The sequence below is a fragment of the Gossypium hirsutum genome, chromosome D10, assembly GCF_007990345.1.
Source record: "Gossypium hirsutum isolate 1008001.06 chromosome D10, Gossypium_hirsutum_v2.1, whole genome shotgun sequence".
Taxonomy (NCBI): domain Eukaryota; kingdom Viridiplantae; phylum Streptophyta; class Magnoliopsida; order Malvales; family Malvaceae; genus Gossypium; species Gossypium hirsutum.
Window position 1 is genome coordinate 56,441,166 of NC_053446.1, and position 20,315 is coordinate 56,461,480.

Genomic DNA, 20,315 nt, shown 5'->3' on the forward strand with positions numbered 1-20,315 from the left:
TCATAAATATCTTAACGACTGAAGTGGTAATGTTTTTTCTCTAAGATTTGGGCGTAGGGGGAGGCTCAGACTGGTGGATTCAGTGTTCTCATCTTAACAATAGTTAAACGAAGGATCATCGTTGGTGGTATGTTGGGTTTCTATTCGTTCTTGGTTGTTAATTCACTTGCAAATCCATTAAATTGATGTTGAGTATCTTGATTATAGGCTATGGAGTGCTCGGGGACTATTTTAGCATCAAACAAAACCATGTGTGTACCCGAAACGCACAAAAAAAGGGATTCAGCGAAAAGTTGAATTGCTTGCTGTTTGGACAGCAATAGTAGGTTAACTTTGAAAAATCGCCATAAATTGTGGAAATCGAATTAGAGGATAAAAAATATGAAATTAAAGATTATTGATTCTAGTTTTTCATAGAAGAAACGGTGTACGTAATGGAGTTGTAAATCGTGAGGTATAATAAACTTTGTGAGACAATGTCAGATTGAATTCGGGTTCCCCTGTTCTGACTTTGGAAAATTATCAAAAATTGGAGAAAAATAATTAGGGATTAAAATTTACATGTTTAAATTATTAATGAGTCTATTTTCAATAGAAACAAATGGAAAAATCATCCAAATTTTTTATTAAGAGATAATTAATTTTTAGCAAAGAAGGGACGAAACTGTCAGATAGCAGAACCGGGGTAAATTTGAAGATTTTGCTATACTTATTGGCTGAACCAAAAATTCTACAAATTTTATGGTAGAAATTTATTTGAGTCTAGTTTCAAAGACATCAAGCGGATCTTAATTTAGAATTCTATAGCTCAAGATATAAATAATTTAGTAACAGTGACTCAAGTAGACAACTTTGAAAGAACATATAAGTAAATAGTGAAAACATATATGAATAATTAACTAGCACGGGTTACATTAAAAATGGATCACGTGGCCAAGGCTAATTTGGGCCGAGTGGGCCACATGGGCGTATGAGCCCATTGTTTTGAAAAGTTCTATAAGGTTGCACGGGTTGCCCAAGTCGACTGTGAACCTACTGTAGGGTCGATAAGCTTTACTTAGACCCCTATATGTGTAATCTGTCTATATGATTTCTATGCTGAGCATGACTTATGATATTTGAATGTATGAACTATTAATTGCATAATGGCATGACATATTTTGTATGTTGCATTGCATCGGGGTGGGTTGATGATATTTGTAGGAAGTGTCTGAAAGGCTATTAAACCTGTTATCTTGCAGCTCAGTTGCAACCTTCTTATTATGTGCCGCATTTCAGTACAGCATGGTGTGTAGGGATGGTGGGTTGATTTAATCCCTACATGGTATGTAGGGTTGGACGGAGATGGTGTGTAGAGGCTGGTGGGCAGGATTCTGATTTACTGTACTTGCATTCTGTATCTGTTATGGGCCAAGGCCTTAATGTATTTCTGAGACTGTATCTGAATGGGCTAAGGCCCAAACTGATTCTGTGATGGGCACGGGCCCCAGACTGTATCTAACTGAATTCTGTTGATTATTTGTATACATGTTTTTTGTGGGGATTACACACTGAGTTTGCGAAAACTCACCCTTTCTCTATTTAATCTGTACAGGTAATCCTCAGACTTGACGGGTCGGTGAAGCAGAGGACTCAACGGTGACTAGACGTAAATTTTAGACTATTTTTTGTTAATGCCTAGAGTTTATTACTTATTTGGGGTTTTTGATGTATCTTCTGGACTATGGATTGGTTGGCTTTAAATTTGGGACTTTATACTGCTTTTTTATGTATTTTTTTAAAACTGCAACTCCAAAAAACACAGTTTTTTTTTCTAAAAACTAAGATTTTTCATAAATAGAAATGATTTTCCCTAAATTAATTGGTTACAAAAGCTTCCGCTAAGAGACAAGTTTTAAAGCAAATCAACTAGTTTTTTTAATTAAAAAAAGCTAACTTACAGTAACGATTTTTAAACTCGATAATCCTATCTTCAAATTCCTTTCTATGTGACATCACCAGATTCGGCCATAACGTCTAGGCTGGGGTTGGGGTGTTACAAGCACACTTCAAACATTCATCATGTGTGCAGGATATTTTCAAGCCAGAACTCAGCTCTCTCAGCATCGTCACTAACTGTAGGTCGAAATTCTTCAGCCCCATATTTTTTTATCTTATCAATGGGAGGCTTATTTAATCGCAATGGGTTTGTACCTTGAGGCATTACAGGGATCGAGTGAGGAACAGGCGGGGATGGAGGTTGTTGAGCAACCAGGTTTACTCGAACAAATTCAGTGAACCATTCATTTAACACTTAGAAGAAAGCTTGTTTAGCTTCTCCTCCCTGACTTCCCGTAATGGGACTAGATTCAAAAAGTACAGTCTCTAAAGCGGGAGCTGGCGTATTACTTTCAACGTCATCACCTACGGCTCAATTTGGATCCATTTACTATATAAAACATAATTCAAAAGTTGTCAGGAGATATCACACTGTCGCAGTTTATATATGGCATTTATAGCTAGACTCGTATATTCTATGGTAGTCCTAGAATCGACTAAATCGTGGCTTTGATACCAATAAATGTAACACCCCTAACCTGTAACCGTCGCCAGAATAGGTTAAGAGGCATAATCGGACTTTCAACTTAGTTCAGATCAGTAATTCATCAAACATTGAACAAATATAATTTCATTTCAGTAATTATCAATCATTCATATTCATAACATGCTTAAATCCAGCATACAAAGCTTAATTCATACGTTTGGGACTGAATCCATAACATATAAAAGTTTTGACAAAACTTAGAAAAAATTTCAAATAAGGGTCACACGCCCGTGTATTCGGGTCATGTGGCATGAAAGAAGCTTGGTTTAGGCCACTTTTCACACCCCAAAACACATGTACCTAAACCATTCATATAGTACCAAATTTACATACAATATGAGCAACTATAAACAACCATTTCAATGCACATATAAGCCATTTCAAAACTAATCATTTACATACTCAAATCAATACCATTTGTGCATTTAAACACATATCAAACTAATATGATTCAAACACATATCCTAATATCAAATAACATTCAAGCATTTTCCAATCACCAACTCATAATATACCAATATTATCATATGCATCAAATCCTTCATAAGTAAAATTTCCAAAACATATCATCTTATACACATTTGACCATTATAACAACTAAGCCAAATCTCATGGCTTAAGAACATCAAAACACATAGCTATACAATAAGCTAAAGTAACTAAAAACATATTCCCATAAACTAGCCTATACATGTCATATTTACACAACTTCCATAAGTTCAAAAGTACCGAGAAATCGATTGGATAGTCTGATGCTTATCTCCAAGATCATTCGAATTGAGCTAGCTAACGAACCTCTATAAAACACGAAGAGATAAACTGAGTAAACATTAAAGCTTAGTAATCCCATATAATAGAATTTAAACTTACCACATTGCATAATTTAAGCAATTAGATCAATATGTCCAACTCGAATATTCAAATGCCTATCACATATACACCTCAATAGAATAGAGTCTCAAATATACATATAACCAACATTTCATCCATAAATGATTCAATTTGGCATTCAACTTACATAGCATTTCATTCATGCATTTCATAAAATCTCGTTTCCAGTTCCATACGTCCTCATAACACATACATATTTCATCTATACAAGTCACATAGATCATATTCCATTTCATTCTCAATCATATAATCGGTAACAGTATAATGCTTGTTGAACTTAATGAAACATTGAAGGATACTATGGTGATACACACTATGTGCATTAATCGGTAATTCGTAAATTCATTATCATTTTTTCTCTTTCGAGGCATGATCGGTAAGCTCATTCCCTGCTGAAGAACGGTAAGATCATAAGAGCTAATATATCGGTAAGCTCATACGAGCTGTGGTGAGTCCACAACAAATGCAGGAGCTCGACCAAAACGGTAACCCTAGTGACATGTCACTTATATCCTACGATTTTCTATAGTTCAAACGGGGATTGTTATTACTCAATACAATTAAAATTAAGCAATTAAATATTATTTATTTCAACCATTCAATTTACATATATATACATATTCATTTCATACAATTTCAATTAAATGACAGTTTGATTCTAATTATACAAACTTACCTCAAGTTGCTCGGATGGAAATTATCGATTATTCGTCCACTTTTCCTTTTCCCTGATCTAATCTCAATCTCGACTTATCTTGATCATGCACCCAAAGATACCATGGCCGAACCTAGAAAGCTTAAATGGTGTTCTTTCCTTAGTAAAATTAGTTGAAGATGGTGAAGAAAGATGAGAGCCATGTTTTGTTTTATTTAATTTATCTTTATTTACTAATTTACTTTAATAACCTTTAAAAACATTAAAATTTTCACTTTTACCAAGCCATAATCATCCACTATCTTCTTTAATGGTATAATTTCTATTTAAGATCACTCATTTTTAAATTCCATAACAATTTAGCATCTTTTACTAATAGCACACAAGTTTTGCACTTTACGTGATTTAGTCCTTTTATTTTTCAAATTTAGCATGCAAACTATAAAATTTCTTCACAAATTTTTTAGACGATGTTACTATCATGCTGCAGACCATAAAATAATAATAGAATAAATTTTATGATGTCAGATTTATGGTCCCGAAACTATTATTCCGATTTGACCCAAGAATGAGCTGTTACACAACGAGCTTATGTAGATTTAATAAATCAAGCTCAACATATTAAAGTATCACTTGATAGACAAAAACCACAACAAATTACAGATAATCGTCTATTTTGAACACTAGTATAGATGTTGTTCGATGGTTGTCATTTCAAGGGTGTGCTTTTAGAGGTTATGATGAAAATTCGGGATCAAAAAATCGTGGGAACTTCCTTGAATTGTTATCACTATTAGCATTATATGATGAGAAAGTTGAAGATATTTAGAAAAGTGGTCTACAAAATGCTAGTTATACTTCTTCAACAATACAAAAAGAGATATTGCAAATTTATGCCAGTAGAATTCGTAATGTAATTTGAGAAGAAATTGGTGACAGAAAGTTCAATATTATTGTGGATGAAGCAAGAGACAAGTCAAAAATAGAGAAAATGGCAATTATTTTGAGATTTGTTGATAAACAAGGATGGGTAAAAGAACGGTTTTTTGATATAGTCCATGTTAAAGATACTGCATCATTGACTTTGAATAATGTGATTTTTAATGTTCTCTTGCAACATAGTTTTGACATAAAAAATATCCCAGGTCAGGGCTATGATGGAGCATGTAATATGTATGGGGAATTTAACGGTTTGTAAGTTTTGATTTTGAATGATTGTCGATATGCATATTATGTTCACTGTTTTACTCATTGTCTTCAGTTAGCATTAGTTGCAGTAGCAAGAGAAGTGTTTGAAGTGCATCAATTCTTTAAAGACTTGTTTGATATTGTTAATATTACTTCGACTTCTTCCAAACGGCACAATGAATTACAAAAAGCCCAAGCAGGTGAAATAACTCGTTTGGTATCCATCAATGAGTTAGCAATTGGAACAGGAATGAATCAGATTGGCACTTTACAAAGTCCTGGTGAGACTCGATATTTTTATTTTGCATATGATGAATGAAGTTTTAGGGATTACTGATAACCTTTGTCAAGCTTTGCAACGTCGTTCTCAAGATATATTAAATGCCATGAGTTTAGTTTTGACAACAAAAGATTTAATTCAAAAGTTGAAAGATGATGAATGGAATGAATTGTTGAAAAATGTGATATCTTTTTGTAAAACTTGGGATTTGGATTTTCCAGATATGAATGCTCAATACATTATGGGTCGTAGTCGCAACAAGAAGGAAGATGTTACAGTGGAGCATCATTATCGAGTGGATATATTTTTTGATACAATAGATGCTCAGTTGCAAGAATTGAAGAGTAGGTTTAACGAACATGTTGTTGACCTTTTCACTCTTACTACAACTTTAGATCCCAAGGAGTTTTTCAAGTTATTTGATATTGATAAAATTTGCATTCTTGTAAACAAGTTTTATCGATAAGATTTTTCTCAACAAGAGAAAGAACGTCTCCTATTTGAGTTGAAGAATTATGAACTTGATGTATGTAAGCATCCTGATTTTAGAAAAATATCAACACTTTCTGAACTTTGTAGAAGCTTAGTTGAGAGAGGAAAGTCAGTCATGTACCCACTTGTTGATAGATTGATTAGTCTTATATTGACTCTTCCAGTTTCAATAGCATCCTCAAAACGTGTTTTTTTGCTATGAACATTGTGAAGACTCGACTTCGTAGCAAGATGGAAGATGATTTTTTAATAACTTCTTTTGTTGTGTACATTAAGAAAGAAATTGCAGAAAAATTTGATATAAATGAAATAATTGATGATTTTAGTGAGGTCAAGGATCAAAGAGTGTAATTCAAATAAATTTTAAGATTTCTTTCTAGTTTATTTTTATTTATTAAATTGTTTTTATTTAATTAATTTTTATTTTTAAATTTATTATTTTTCATTATCTCAGCCCCCTTCTTGAAATTTCATGGCTTCGCCCCTAGTTATGACATGTACATAGGTTAAATCAAGTATATGAAAGTAAAACTCTTGTAAACACAGTTGTAAAATTCTAACCATTTTGTTAATCTTATAAACTTAGTTAAATTTAATTAAGTAGTATGTTCAATTATATGATATTTAAGATTGAAAATACATATATGAGAATGGTATGTTGATTGAATTGGTTGAAATATGGTGATGAGCATTGTTTAGGGTGTTAAGAAATAAAGCTTAGAAATTTCATAAAAATAGAGTGCAGGTCGTGATGATGGACTTTTCACATCGTGGTGAGATTAAGTCAGTAAGTGATGTCGTGCCATGGAGCCCTCAACTTTGCGGCATTAGTCTAATTTTTGAAAACATTACAAATTCGTCATTGATCGACAGTAGACTATTGAATAAGTTATCGTAAGCTTGTATAGAGTTCAGACATGAGTTTAAATTTTGCTATAATACAACTTGACTCTAACAACCTAACTGATATGATGAATTGAATTGTAATTCATTTTTTTGTTGCTCTAGCAACAAATGTAAAATCCCACTGCCTTGACCCAGCGATCTAGTCAGGTAAGGGGGTGTTATTGTGGGGCCATGCCCATAGAGATAATCCATTATCTTAACACATCATACAATAAGTGATTTTAAGTACTAACATTTACCAAGTAACACCCTTTACCCTTCTTAGCATCTGGTACGGATAGGAGATGTTTTCACACCCGATTTCTTTTAAAACCCAAAAATTTGGAAAAAATTGTGGGTTAAACTGAAAGACACTATAAGTTGGCGGCCTCTATTGGAAAATCAGGAAAAGTTAGTAACTAAAATTGTACAAGGTTAATGTCCAAGTCTGGTCCGGTTAGAATAGAACTAGCAGTTTCCTTAGTGAAAGACAAAATAATTATCAACGAACAATTCTTAAGGGGTTGATAGCTGAGTGAAAAGAGCTATAAATAACTGGGAAAATGACTTCCTAAGGATATTTCTTCTCCTTTCTATTTCATTTTTTTCTCTCTTCATCTTTTTCCTTGGTTACTTTGAAGAAGAGATAATTATGGGAAGCTTTGTATAGAGCAGTGAGCATGAGTTTTGAGTTTTAAATCGGGAAAGTAGAGTATCCAACAAGCTAAGGTTCTGTAAGTTTTTGGAAAACCGAGGCTTGAGTTAAACATGTTGAGTTTAAACCATTATTTGGTTGACATGCTTAGAGAATGAATTGATTATGTTTTGTCTTTTTTTTCGAAAGTCAAATGTTTTTTTTAAAAAATCATGATTTCCTTTCTCATTTTTTTGGTTTTCATCGTGGTTCATTCCCATGGTTGAACCAGGCTGGTTGATCTATATTTGCATTTTGCATTACATGGTCCGTTTTACCCCTTTAAGTGGGAGCGAGAAACTAGTCCTTCGTGAGGTTTTCACCTCCGTGCAGGGTAGTGGACCGCTTCCGGGATATATCCGTACCTATGTCTTCGTGAGATTTTCATCTCCGTGCAGCCATAGGGAAATGTATCCCCCTGAACTGAACTCGATTCATATGAGCCTATAATGGGTGAGGATCGAGGAATCTGCTGGTTCGGGTACCCTTACTCTAGAAACTAACCCTCATATGGTAAACTTTAAGAACCTGCCCTAGGTAGAGCTATACCAAACCCTAGAGGAGTCCTGAATAGGTGTTTTTATTATTTTCTGTGTACATTGAATTATGATTTTATGCATGATACTAACTTGTGTGTTTTGTTTTGGCTGCATGACATTTTTTACTGCATGGCATTTCATCATAGAAAAGAGGTGTTGATTCACATTTGGTTGTTAATAGAGAGCTTACCATGGAAAACGGGTTTCTTGATAAGGTGGAAGATAATACGGTTGTCTGAGTACAGTCTAAGAAAATGTGATACGAAAGGTCTAACAAGAGGAGTATACGACTTTGCTACGTGACCTGAGAATTCAAATTGTCAAAGATTATTCAAAGTCATCAAAGGTCTCAACCTCTTAAAGAAGCTAATGAACGTGAGTAAGCAAGGATTTACGACCTAGATCAAATAAAAAGGAGATCAAATTCCTGAGATGTATCTTAATATCTGAAGGGTCGATGTCTTCACTTGGAGTATAAGGGTAAAGCCGTATATATGTCCGCTTTATGTAAAGAGATTTGTTTTCTAGTAAAGTTTTCTAGTAAAAAATTTGAACATGAATTAACGTCTCTTTTCGCATTCATTTCATGCATTTGCATTTCATTACATCATATGCATTAAACACAGTTAAAGGATCCTAATTAACTAAAATCATTGCTCAGTTAACCTGGAAACCAACCAACCAACCAACCCAACACCGATACGGCACTCGGGCAAAGACGAAGGATATAGATCAGAGATTGGAAAAACTCGAACAGTGTCAAAAGGAGATGCATGACCGACTTCAGCTACAGGTGCCTAGAGAATGGAAGCTTTGGCGGTTAGAAAAGCTAAGTTGACAAGATGAAAAAGCATCAAGTGAGTTTCTGTACCTAGCCTTGAAATGCTAAGTATGCATGAATTAAATATGATTCCATGGTAGTTCACCTGTGAAATGCATGTATTGCATGTTTATAATAGTGGAACATGTAAGGGAATCATCGTTGGGTTAGACGAAGTTAGGATTGGGAATAAGGGGTGATTCTATTAAATACCGATATACGATTTTACTGAGTGCACTCGTGATGTGCGAAGCTTTAGGCCTTGTAAAGGGGACTTTGTGGTGTTCGAGCATCAATGTTAGGATGACAAATGAAGGAATGGGCGGAGAAATAGGGAAAAAGGAAAATGGAATTTCGTTAAGATTCTATCATCCGAGATTGTTAGGAGCAAATCATGATGTGATAAGCTCCGGGCCTTACGGATGGGGCACTTTGGTGTTCGAGCATCAAGGTGAAAATAAGATGAGATGATATTGACGGTATTTAGGTTCCAGAGAGTATCACTGTGATGACAGTCAACAGGCTCTATGGAGTGACACTGTAATGATGATAAGGTCCTTCGGGGCGACACCTTTAAGAGGGTTGAGGTGTAAGACCATAGCTCGACTATGGCAACCAGTATAGCTCGCCGAAATAGTAAACACGTGGTAGTCCACCGAGACAGTAAACATGGGATGCCTCTAAGAGGTACTTGGAAGGATAAACCGAGTGACAAATGTGTCTGTCAAGACTATTCCTGTTTAAGGGGGATTATATTGTAAAGTACACACCCAAGGGCTAAATCTGTAGGGAACCATCTCATAAGAGAAATCCTAAACTCCAACGGTTACGTAGATGACAGTCTATTGGGTACGGTAGGCCTAAGCAGTTCCCAACAGACGGACATGTCTCACCTATGAGCATGGTATCTTGTATAAGATAGATTACGAAGAAGTAATCCAACCATTGTTCGTCTCGAGTGGGACTTGATATACCAAAGTGATGGGGAATCTCAATAGTTACCCCAAATGATGGGATGATAGCAAGTCCTTCAAGACTAGGTTAAGAGAATGAGTCCGCCATGGATTGAACAGATTTGGAATAACCACCAAAGGGAAATACCCAAGGGTCATTAGAAGGGTAGACTGCAAGACTAGCTTATACAGACATGGTGGAAAAAAAGTTTCCACACTAGGAATAAATGGGAAGAAGAATACAAGTAAAGGAAGGACAGAGTCTGCAAAAATGGTAAGACATCCAAAGAATCCGTCAAGATTGGTCGTGGATTGATAGGATTTCCCAGGGATAATTCTCTTAATGATCTATCCGCAAAGAGATAGGATTGGGAATAAATCAGAGTCCACTACGACGGGTTTAAGAGAAATTACTTGCACAAGCAGTATTTAGTTCTTTCTATTTAAACCCATGTAAGATGGGCTCTATTTTCGAGGAATGCAGAGACTCACTAAGTTCATCTGAACTTATAAGAGTTTGACCTGTGGTTGTAGGACTTGTGTGTTAAGGAGCGATGAGAGACCACGTCAGCTCGAGTTAATTCAAGGATTTAACGTCGGTACGGTGTCATGCACATAAAAGAGGGTACTATGTGAGGTTTCACCTTGGAGTCTATTATGTTGTAATTATGTAATTCCCCGAGTGTCCGAAGTTGAGACAAGTGAACTTTGTTTTAAAAATTTTGTCTCTAAGTTTTTTTTAAACAGCTTTATATGTACTTCTCAAAAAAACTTCATTAGATTTTTTGAATTTCTTGTAATCAAACCCTAATTTTAATGTATTAATAGTTATCAAATTAAATATTAAATTTAAATTTAATGTAAAAGCATTAGTTTTAATTTTTCAAATCCACTTAAAAAACTAATTTTTAATATTTTATATTTAAAATTTATTTTTTAATTCATAATAAAAAATTAATTTAAAGGTAAAACAAATTTTTTATTCTGGAAAAATATATTTAAAATTTGAGAATAACAATCTCTCAAGAGTTCTCTGAATAGCTCTACCGGTTTTCTTCAATCTATCCTACTCGTCATCATCCTCTTTCTTGATCTTCTTCTTCAATCCATCATCCTCGTCGCCATCTTCAATCAAAATTGGTTCTTGAATTTTAGCCCAACATCATTAAACATCAAAGCTTGAATTTTAGTTCCATGATATTTAAAAATTAAAGTAGTAAAAAGTGAATAAAAATAAAATATAAATATCACAAAACAACCTCATGTTCGATTAAATTAATTTGCCATCACATCCTAGTGCCTTATTAACGTTAACAAGGGAATCTAATAAATAATACCAAAAATAATTTTGCTTTCCTAGCTTGTTTTAAATTTCACTTGAAAGTGTTAGAATGTTTATAAAGCTCAATTTACTTTTAATTGGCATATAACTGAAACACTAGTTAAGTGATAATCGTAAATTAAATATTAAGATAAAATTAATATATAAAAAAATTTAGTAATATAATAAAAAAATTCAAAAAATTTGCTAGCAAAGATATACGAATTATTGCAATAATATTGTTTACTATATATACAACTAGTATTGTTATTAAATAATTTAAACTTATATGGTCTTCAACCGACGTTGTTGAATTAAAGTGGGTTGCACAGAATTTTACGCATAAAATACATAGCAAGTTGCTGGAATAGCTCAGTTGGTTAGAGCGTGTGGCTGTTAACCACAAGGTCGGAGGTTCAAGCCCTCCTTCTAGCGTTTCTCATATATTTTCATGGTTTCATTTGAAAACATTAACAATATTTTACCAATAAAATACATTCATGGGAATTTACGAAAATTAACAAATTTATTATTTTTCCAAAATCAGTAACATAATCAATTACCACCCATGCTACTGTGAATCATCTGTTCTTATTTTAATATTATATATTTTAAAAAATTACAAATTTATTTTAAAAGTTATTTTTTTATTTAGAAGATAATCTATATTTCTAATTGAGTTATTGTCTTGAAAAAAAATGTTAATTGGCACCCGACTATGGGTATGTCTTCTTTTTTTTTAGAATTAAAGTTCCTTAGACAACTAGTAGTTTGTTTTTAACCTAATCCAAGTATGTAATTGATTTGTTAACTAAAACAAATATGCAAGATAATAAATGTGTCCTATCTCCAATTGCCTCACCACAACAATTAAAGTTTTCTCAATTTATGTATTATCCTACAGAAACCCACTGGAAAGTAATCAAACGAATTCTCTTATACTTGAAAAAGACTATAAATTATGGCCTATGAATCAATTGTCAATTTTCAAAAATAAAAGTAAATAAAAATTTCAAAAATATATAAAGTGAGAGAAAATGAGGGAAAACTGTTTCTGAACCCTCCAAATTTTCCCTTTGCATTATCTGTATAGAAATATCCAATAGACATACTTTAAAAAACATGAAAAAAAAAACATTAAGCAAAATTATTGGTTCTTTGTTTTTTACCTATTCTGTTTCTTAACATGGCTTTTTCCTTAAAAGAAAAGAAAAAAAAGAATATAATTTGTTTTTGTAATTTGGGTTTTGAAAAAAAAAATGAATTGCAAATTTGAATTGATTTAAAAAAACCAAATTTTGTTGTATATTTTCTGTTTTTTCTAAAAAAAATGGCATTAGAGTTGATTTCACAAGCCTCTATAATATTTGTTTTGGATGTTCTTCAGAGGCATAGAACTTGACTTAAAGATATTACTAATTTGATTTCAAGAAACATTGAGGAAGCGTATAATGATTTAACCTTCTTCTTTTTTGTTTTGTTTTTAGTTTGTTATTAAATTCTATTGAATGATAATTTTCTTTTTTTCTTTTTATGCATATTAGTTCTTCAACAACATTGTTTTGTGTCTCTGTTATCCATGGTTAAAACCATACATGCAAAATAAACTACAATCATGTTCAAAACCTTGCATATACTTAAGTTTTTCTTTAACCCACCATTATCATCAATGACATAATATTCAAGTTTTTTTTTTATATAATTGACTTGATGATTTCTGATTTGATTTTAATATTTTTATTTTCTTAGATAAATATTGAAATATATTTGGAATTTTCAAGATTTTATTTTTCAAGAATTTTCTATTTTTAAATATTTTTGAGTTTTTTATATATTTTATACTGAATTTGGTTCAAATTGAAAAAAATAAAATTTGAGGGCTAAAATTGTTACTATACCAACTAAAAAAGTGCCACTTAACAGTCCAGTGACAAAAAAATTTAGAAAAGTTTAGTGATCAAATTCTAACTTTTTTTAGTGAAGTGGCCAAAATGAAAACTCACGCATAGTTTAGTGATTAATAGTGTAATTTACTCTAATTTTAGCTACTTAATTGTGATTGTTACAGGAAGTGTTATATATATATTTTTTCTATAATTGAGTTAGTCTCCTGAATTAAATAATATCTACTCACTTGCAAAATTAACTAAAAAATCCAAGTAAATCATATGCCACATTTAAATATCATAAATATATTTATTACTTTTTAATCATTATATATATTTAAAAGCTACCGACATTTCTCACTTTTCTTTAAAAAATTACCCATGTATTATGTTTTAGGTTTTATATAATTTTTAGTTTGGGCAGTTGAATTTAATTTGGGCAGTTGAATTTAACATTAGTTTTTATAGAGACCATAAATCATTAATTTAATCAAGTTACATTATTAAACATTTATTTTTAATAAACCAAGTCCTTATGCTAACTTCATTAATGTGACAAGCGCATTCGTCAATTTAAATGGCGTCACCAGAAATTTATAATGCTCATATCGGGTCCTAAAAGCACTTTCTTTAGAACACCACACCCCTCACATTTAATTGATAATATCCAAACCTCAAATTAATCTTGAAAAACATTGCATCAGCTTTCAAATGAGTAAACAAGTCATCTATTCGAGGTAAGGGATACTTATTATTGATACTTATTTTGTTTTATGTTTAATATATTTCGATTTTTATTATTCAATTACATTATATTTTAAACCACCTCTTTTATTTTTAGTAGATTCAACAAAGTTGTGGGCATGAAACTGCCTACAAAATGTTTTGGTTGTAAGTAATCACGAAATGAGTTAGACTGATTTATGTGGTATCAACCCTACTTTCCTAATACGAATTTTAAATTTGTTTTTGGCATAAGACTTTTTATTTTTGGTGAATTCGAACCTATCAAATTTTTACGTCATTGTGGAGGATTAGCACTAATTTATTTGTACTTTCTTCTATGACAAGGTATGAACGTATAGGTTCACTTGAGTATGACCCGAAGACTGAAAACTTTACTTGTTGTTACACCCTCGCCCGGTCCTGTTTCCAAACCCGAGCTATGTATGCTACTACAGTTACCGGAACAAATCACACATAGTTCATAATAATTAATTCACTTAAACACCAATTCATTTCATAATTCCATGAATAATATGATTTACAAAAAAAACCGAGACTCAATCGAGCTTATGAAAGCTCTTAAGCTGACCCAAGCATGAAGAAGGACCATGTTGAAAACTTTAAAAATTTTGAAAATAGGTATCATACCCACTTCAGGCACCGAGAAAATTTTCAACTTCGACGTTTCAAAAATCAAGATAAAATTCACAAATATTGATACTTGGAATAAGGTACCGATACCCTTGTTAAGAAGTATCGGCACCAAATTCAGTATCTATATCATTTTGGCATTCTGCCATTTTCAAAATTTTGGACACAAGTCAATTTGTATCGATAGGTTTATACAATATCGATCCTTGGGAACAAGTATCGATAACTTATACTAGTAACGATAGCAAATTGCCATTATGTCGTTTTTAAAATCATGACAATTTGGTAAAGTATTGATACTTCAATTTTTGGTTTCGATACTTTTTGCTAGAAGGTAAAAAATACCACATTTTGGTACCTTTTCATGCTCAAACCAAAGACCAATCTAAATGGTGTCTTAGGCAAACCTAAAACCTACATAAACTCAATCCAAAACATACCATAAACTACAATTCACCATTCTTCATTCAACAATTCTAACATGTCTCATTTTGGCATTTACATCACAATAATTAAACTTTTACCTAATAATTCATACCAAATCAATTATATATATACATTTTCAATACATGAAAATTTCATCTACCAACCAAACATATAATGGATCATTCACAAAGTCAATCAAGCCTTTGAACATCAAATAGGTACCTTGCCAAACATTTCAACCTACAAAATCATCAACCATTCAAACTTGTGAAACTACTCAATTACATCATCCAACTCAACCATTTCACTATCAATATGATCATTTATATGATTCAAGTATAGCTAAACATATTACCAAATTGTACACTTTCATACACAACATATAACCATTCAAGTTAAACACCATTTAGGGTCCAAAATTATCATTGTCCAAGATTAAAACACACACACACAAAACAATACCTATATACATGCCACATAACTGAGTCCAGAACGATTAAAAAAACTACTGAATCGAAGGCTAGATAGTACGAGCTCTTGGGTGATCTAATCGTCACGCTCTGCAAAAGACAACTATAAGATAGGAAAACATAATAGAGTAAGCAGTACGAATGCTTAGTAAGTTCATAGGTTTTAAAACAGTAAACTCACCTCAAATCACAATTAACATAATGAATTAGATAACTACAACTTTCCTGTTTTCACATTTAACAACAATAAGGTGAAATCATCAAATACAAGTCTTATAGCATTTCAATTTGTACAATACAATTCAATTCAGTGCCATTCTATCAGGATTAATAAACATATACATAATTTACATTATTCCATTCACATATAGCCATTCCCAATCGTAACACACATCATCATTCGACTATTTCTTATTAATCGATTAGCCCGATGAACTATAATAAACAAATATGGATACACAGGTAACTACACCACACTAGATAACTCGTTTGAACATTAACTACACCACACTAGGGCATTGAAGTGCAAAGCCCATAGGTATTATATTTCATAAGACAATACATCCCTCCACCACACCGGGTCTCCATAGAGACATAACTCGGTAATTCGCAACAAATGCAAGATTCTAGCATAATCAGTGAATTTTTCATACATCAGTATACTCTTTATCATCTCTTTTACGTATCTCGTAAAACACACAAATAACCTTACTGGAATGCCGATTGTATCCTATCCTTTCTTACGTTCACTTGGGCACATTTAACACATCACATTATTTCTTTACAATTCAGTTTATTTTTAACATTTTTGTACCAATTTGTATATAATTCAAAGTACATTCACACAATATAAATTCATAATTCAAACACATACACTAAATTTACATATATAACTATACCATATGAACTTACCAGACCAAAATAGCAATAAGTGCAATGTTAAGGACTAATCTACAATTTTCCCTTTTCCTCGATTAACTTCCAGTTTATTCAAAATTGATCTATACAGTAATTCATTTCAGTTTATAAGTTTGAAACACCTTATACCATCTTATTTCAAGCACATGAAAATTTAATTTTCATTTTACATAAGTTCCCTAAATTTCACATTTTATACAATTTAGTTCCTAAAATCAAAATTGCTATAACTTTCAAATTTGAGCTTCGATTTCGAAAAAGATATCAACTCCATCCTTCTACAACCCTATATTAACAATAATTATAGTTATTTCATACTAATTTTTAAATATTCACACTTTAGTCCCCAAGTTCAAATCTAACAATTTCCACTTTACAAATTAGTCCTTTTTCATTTTTGAGCTTAAAATCTAACAATTTAGTACCAAAAGCTTCAAGATTAAACAATGGAAAGATTTAAAATCTTTAAAAATTTTAGAAATTAACAAATAGGTTAGCAAAATGAAGCTCTCAGGATCTCAAAAACATAAAATTTACGAAAAATAGGCTCAAATTAACTTACCATGTGAGGATCAAAGCTTGGCTGGAAATTTTTTCTTCTAACCATGGAGGGACGGTGAAGAAGAGACAAAAAAGATGATGAAAATAGCAGCTTACCTTTTGTTGTATGTTTTAATATCTTTTAATCAAATTTTAACATTAATATTAACATGTATTTAACTAATTAATAAGCACTAATTGTCCATAGCTTTTGGAAAAGTGGCTAATTTCCATTTAAAACCTTGATAAATCATTAGATAAGCCTTTTAACTAATAAAAATCTATAGCAATTAACTTTTATGGCTTTTACGATTTAGTCTTTATACCTTAATTAACTATCAATTCGAATAATTTTTTATACCAAAATTTAATATACTTATAAATTAAAGTCGTAATTATTAAATAATAATATTTATAGACTCAATATCAAAAAATAGGGTTCCAAAACCACTATATCTGGTTCCATTGAAAAACAGATTGTTACATTAGTGCTTTAAGAAGGGAAGCAATCGTGCGAGAAAAAACGACTAGTAAGAACATCTTCTCCACCTACTAAAGAAACCAAAATGGAAATACTAGGTTGATCAACGCAATTAAAGTAAAAACATGGCTAACAACCAAACTTTACGACAACTTGCGATGGCATAATTGATTAACAAGCACTCTACATTGCCTTTCCGATTGTAGAGACACCATTTAAACTGAAATCAAATTTTATCCATATATTGCCACTTTTCGTGGTTTGCAAAATGAGAATCCTCACAAGCATCTCAAGGAGTTTCACATCGTCTATTCAAGCATAAAATTGTAGAAAGTAATAGAGGATCAAATAAAACTTCACACTTCTGCTTTCTCTGTAGCCAATTTGACTAAAAAAATGGTTATTTATTTACCTCCTAGATCAATTACTGGTTTGAATAACACAATTATATCTTGACAGATTTTTTTTCGAGGGAGATATGTGACATCCGACGGAAGGGCAAATGTTTTAATTACTAAAGTGTTGGGAAATGTGCCCATATTGTAGTAAACATGTAACTGTTTTCTATGTATTTGAACGATTGATAAATAAATAAAGTTAATTTCACATTTCACTATTATATCTTTTGTGTTTTTGTCTTTCATGTTTTGCATACATAAGGAAATTGTGACAAACAAATATTAATTTATTGATTGTCTAAGTTCAAGTTGATGATAAGTGGCACTGTAAGAACATTTACATTGTGAGAAAGATAACTTACTTTAATAGATAATATAAACGATTCTGCAATCCCGTAAAAGAATCAAAGTGAGCATTTGATTCAAATACATAGAAGGATTATCATGCCGTCCACAATTCCAATTAAGGAGATGGCTAGCCATGGCTATCGGAGTAGTTGACTCCACGAGTAGAGAATAAATGTACTCATTGGAAGAATAATACATTGGACTGAACCCAAGTTGATTTAGTTCTGAAACCATTTGTGAATTAATTCACTGACCATGAGTATGTAACTGATGTGCTTTGATATAAGTGGAGGCATATGCATTAAAAATGATCTATCCTATAGTCAGTATGTATGACATGGCTTTATTAGCAACAATAGAATTCATAACTCGACTAAAGAGTTAACGATATCCTCTAATTGGCACTGTGTGGATTGATATATATGGAACATGACCGTAGGTTGCTTATTCTCAAACGAGCAATTTATCATAGTTATTAGTTGACAGTGATCATATTAATCATCAAGAAGACACAATGAAGACAATGAGATAAAATAGGATTGTGTTTAGTGAACGAACTTAACTCAAAGGAATCAATGATATCATTTGAGGCTAACACACACATGGCAAAGTCATTGGACAAAGCAGTTGGATGAATTGCTTTTATAAAGAATATACAATAAAGAGTTCTCAATCATGGTACTTCTTGTGGATTGACTCCATGATTAAGTAAATTTCAAATTATCGGAGCGGTGCTTCTAGATATAATTGCAATTGCTCGAGCCTAATTGTATATGTTTGGTTGGTCCCTCTGCTAGCTCAACAAAAGCTCAATCAGACTGCATTTGAATCAGAAGAAAATTCCATGAATTTGAAAATAATTTAATTGAGTCAATTTATTCGATCTGGAATTAGATTAGGTGGTTGTGAGAATTTGTTCAACTAGAGAATTTGATTAAATAATTTTCTTGAAAAATTAATTTGGAAAATCTCAGTGATTTTTGGAAAAATTAATTTTGATCAAGTAAAATTAAACTAATCAAGTTAATTAAAATTGATATGATATTTTTGAAAATTAATTTTCAAGTCAGACAATTGACCCAATTGGTAATTAAACTTGAAAATTGGACTTGAGAACCAAAAACCCAAGATTGAAACCCAAAACTAGTTGAATCGAGACCTATTTTTGAAACATGGTCGATGGTCCAACTGGTGGTTGGATTGAATTGTTAAGGAATCGCAGCAGTCGAACCGAGGGAATCGCGCCTGTGATGGCACCGCCAGGCACTACGACTGGGACGGCGGTAATCCAACGGCTGACGGATGGTTGGCGGTAGCGGTTTTTCGATGGTAGAGCAGTGTGGAAAAATTAGACTTCTAGTGGGACTCTACTGGTAATTTGATTTCAAATTAACTTTTCCAAAGATTATATTTTTTTAATGAATTTAATATTATATTAAAATAAATTTAATATTTATCTAGATATTAATATGAGATATTAAATTAAATTTAATATTTATCTATATATTATTTTATTAATTTAATATTAATATGATTAATTCTAATCCTAGTTGAACTCTCCCTAAATTCTCCCTATATAAAGAGAGCATGGATCATTATTCTCATACACTTGAATTCAAGAAAATTTGTAGAGAGAAAATTCTGTGAAGAAATTATTTGAAAAAAAATTTAGAGATATTTTTATTATTTATAACTTCACACTAGAAGTTTAGAGAAATTATGAAATTGTCTCACTGGTAAGTTTGTAAAAAAAATTTTAATTCAAAGTGAGCCCACACTCAGTATACTTGAGTTTGAGGATAGTGAAAAAGACTATTCAGTTGAAATGTTCATCCTAGACGAATCATAAAGGTATAATTTTGATTAAGGGTTTATTAATTTAGATAACACAACCAAATTCTTGTTTTTGGAAAAAAATTAACACTCTGGTTTTCCCTTAAATTTATTTTTTTGTTGTGTTTTCCGAAGTCGATTTTCCAACAATTGGTATCAAAGCCAAGTTGTGCTCTATCTATAAGTATAAACTACTAATCAAAATAGATTTCTCCTCTTCTTGAATGATTTGATTACATAATAAATAACATCCTTTAGATCTTATGCATGTTTAGAGTTATATATGGGAATGGTTGCAATATTATATATTTGTTATTTTTTCCAAGGTTGTGGTTC

At 31.9% G+C, this 20,315-nt stretch overlaps 1 protein-coding gene and 1 non-coding gene across 2 annotated transcripts; both read left to right on the forward strand.

Moving 5' to 3' along the window:
* Positions 1–5,121: 5,121 nt before the first annotated feature.
* On the forward strand, positions 5,122–6,064 carry LOC121222094 (uncharacterized). The gene is made up of 3 exons (XM_041101997.1): positions 5,122–5,223; positions 5,392–5,599; positions 5,820–6,064. Exons 1-3 carry the CDS (start codon positions 5,122–5,124, stop codon positions 6,062–6,064), a joined length of 555 nt encoding a protein of 184 aa, XP_040957931.1.
* A 5,599-nt stretch (positions 6,065–11,663) lies between these two features.
* TRNAN-GUU (transfer RNA asparagine (anticodon GUU)) lies at positions 11,664–11,737 on the forward strand. The gene has a single exon. It is a non-coding gene; the product is annotated as a tRNA-Asn (tRNA).
* The last annotated feature ends 8,578 nt before the right edge of the window (positions 11,738–20,315 follow it).

Excerpts from the sequence above, each read along its gene's own strand:
- LOC121222094 (XM_041101997.1), top strand. The coding sequence starts at position 5,122 with ATGGCAATTATTTTGAGATTTGTTGATAAACAAGGATGGGTAAAAGAA. Across the intron at positions 5,224-5,391 it reads CATCATTGACTTTGAATAAT|TTAGCATTAGTTGCAGTAGC; the intron begins GTGATTTTTAAT and ends CATTGTCTTCAG. Across the intron at positions 5,600-5,819 it reads TGGCACTTTACAAAGTCCTG|ATATGAATGCTCAATACATT; the intron begins GTGAGACTCGAT and ends TGGATTTTCCAG.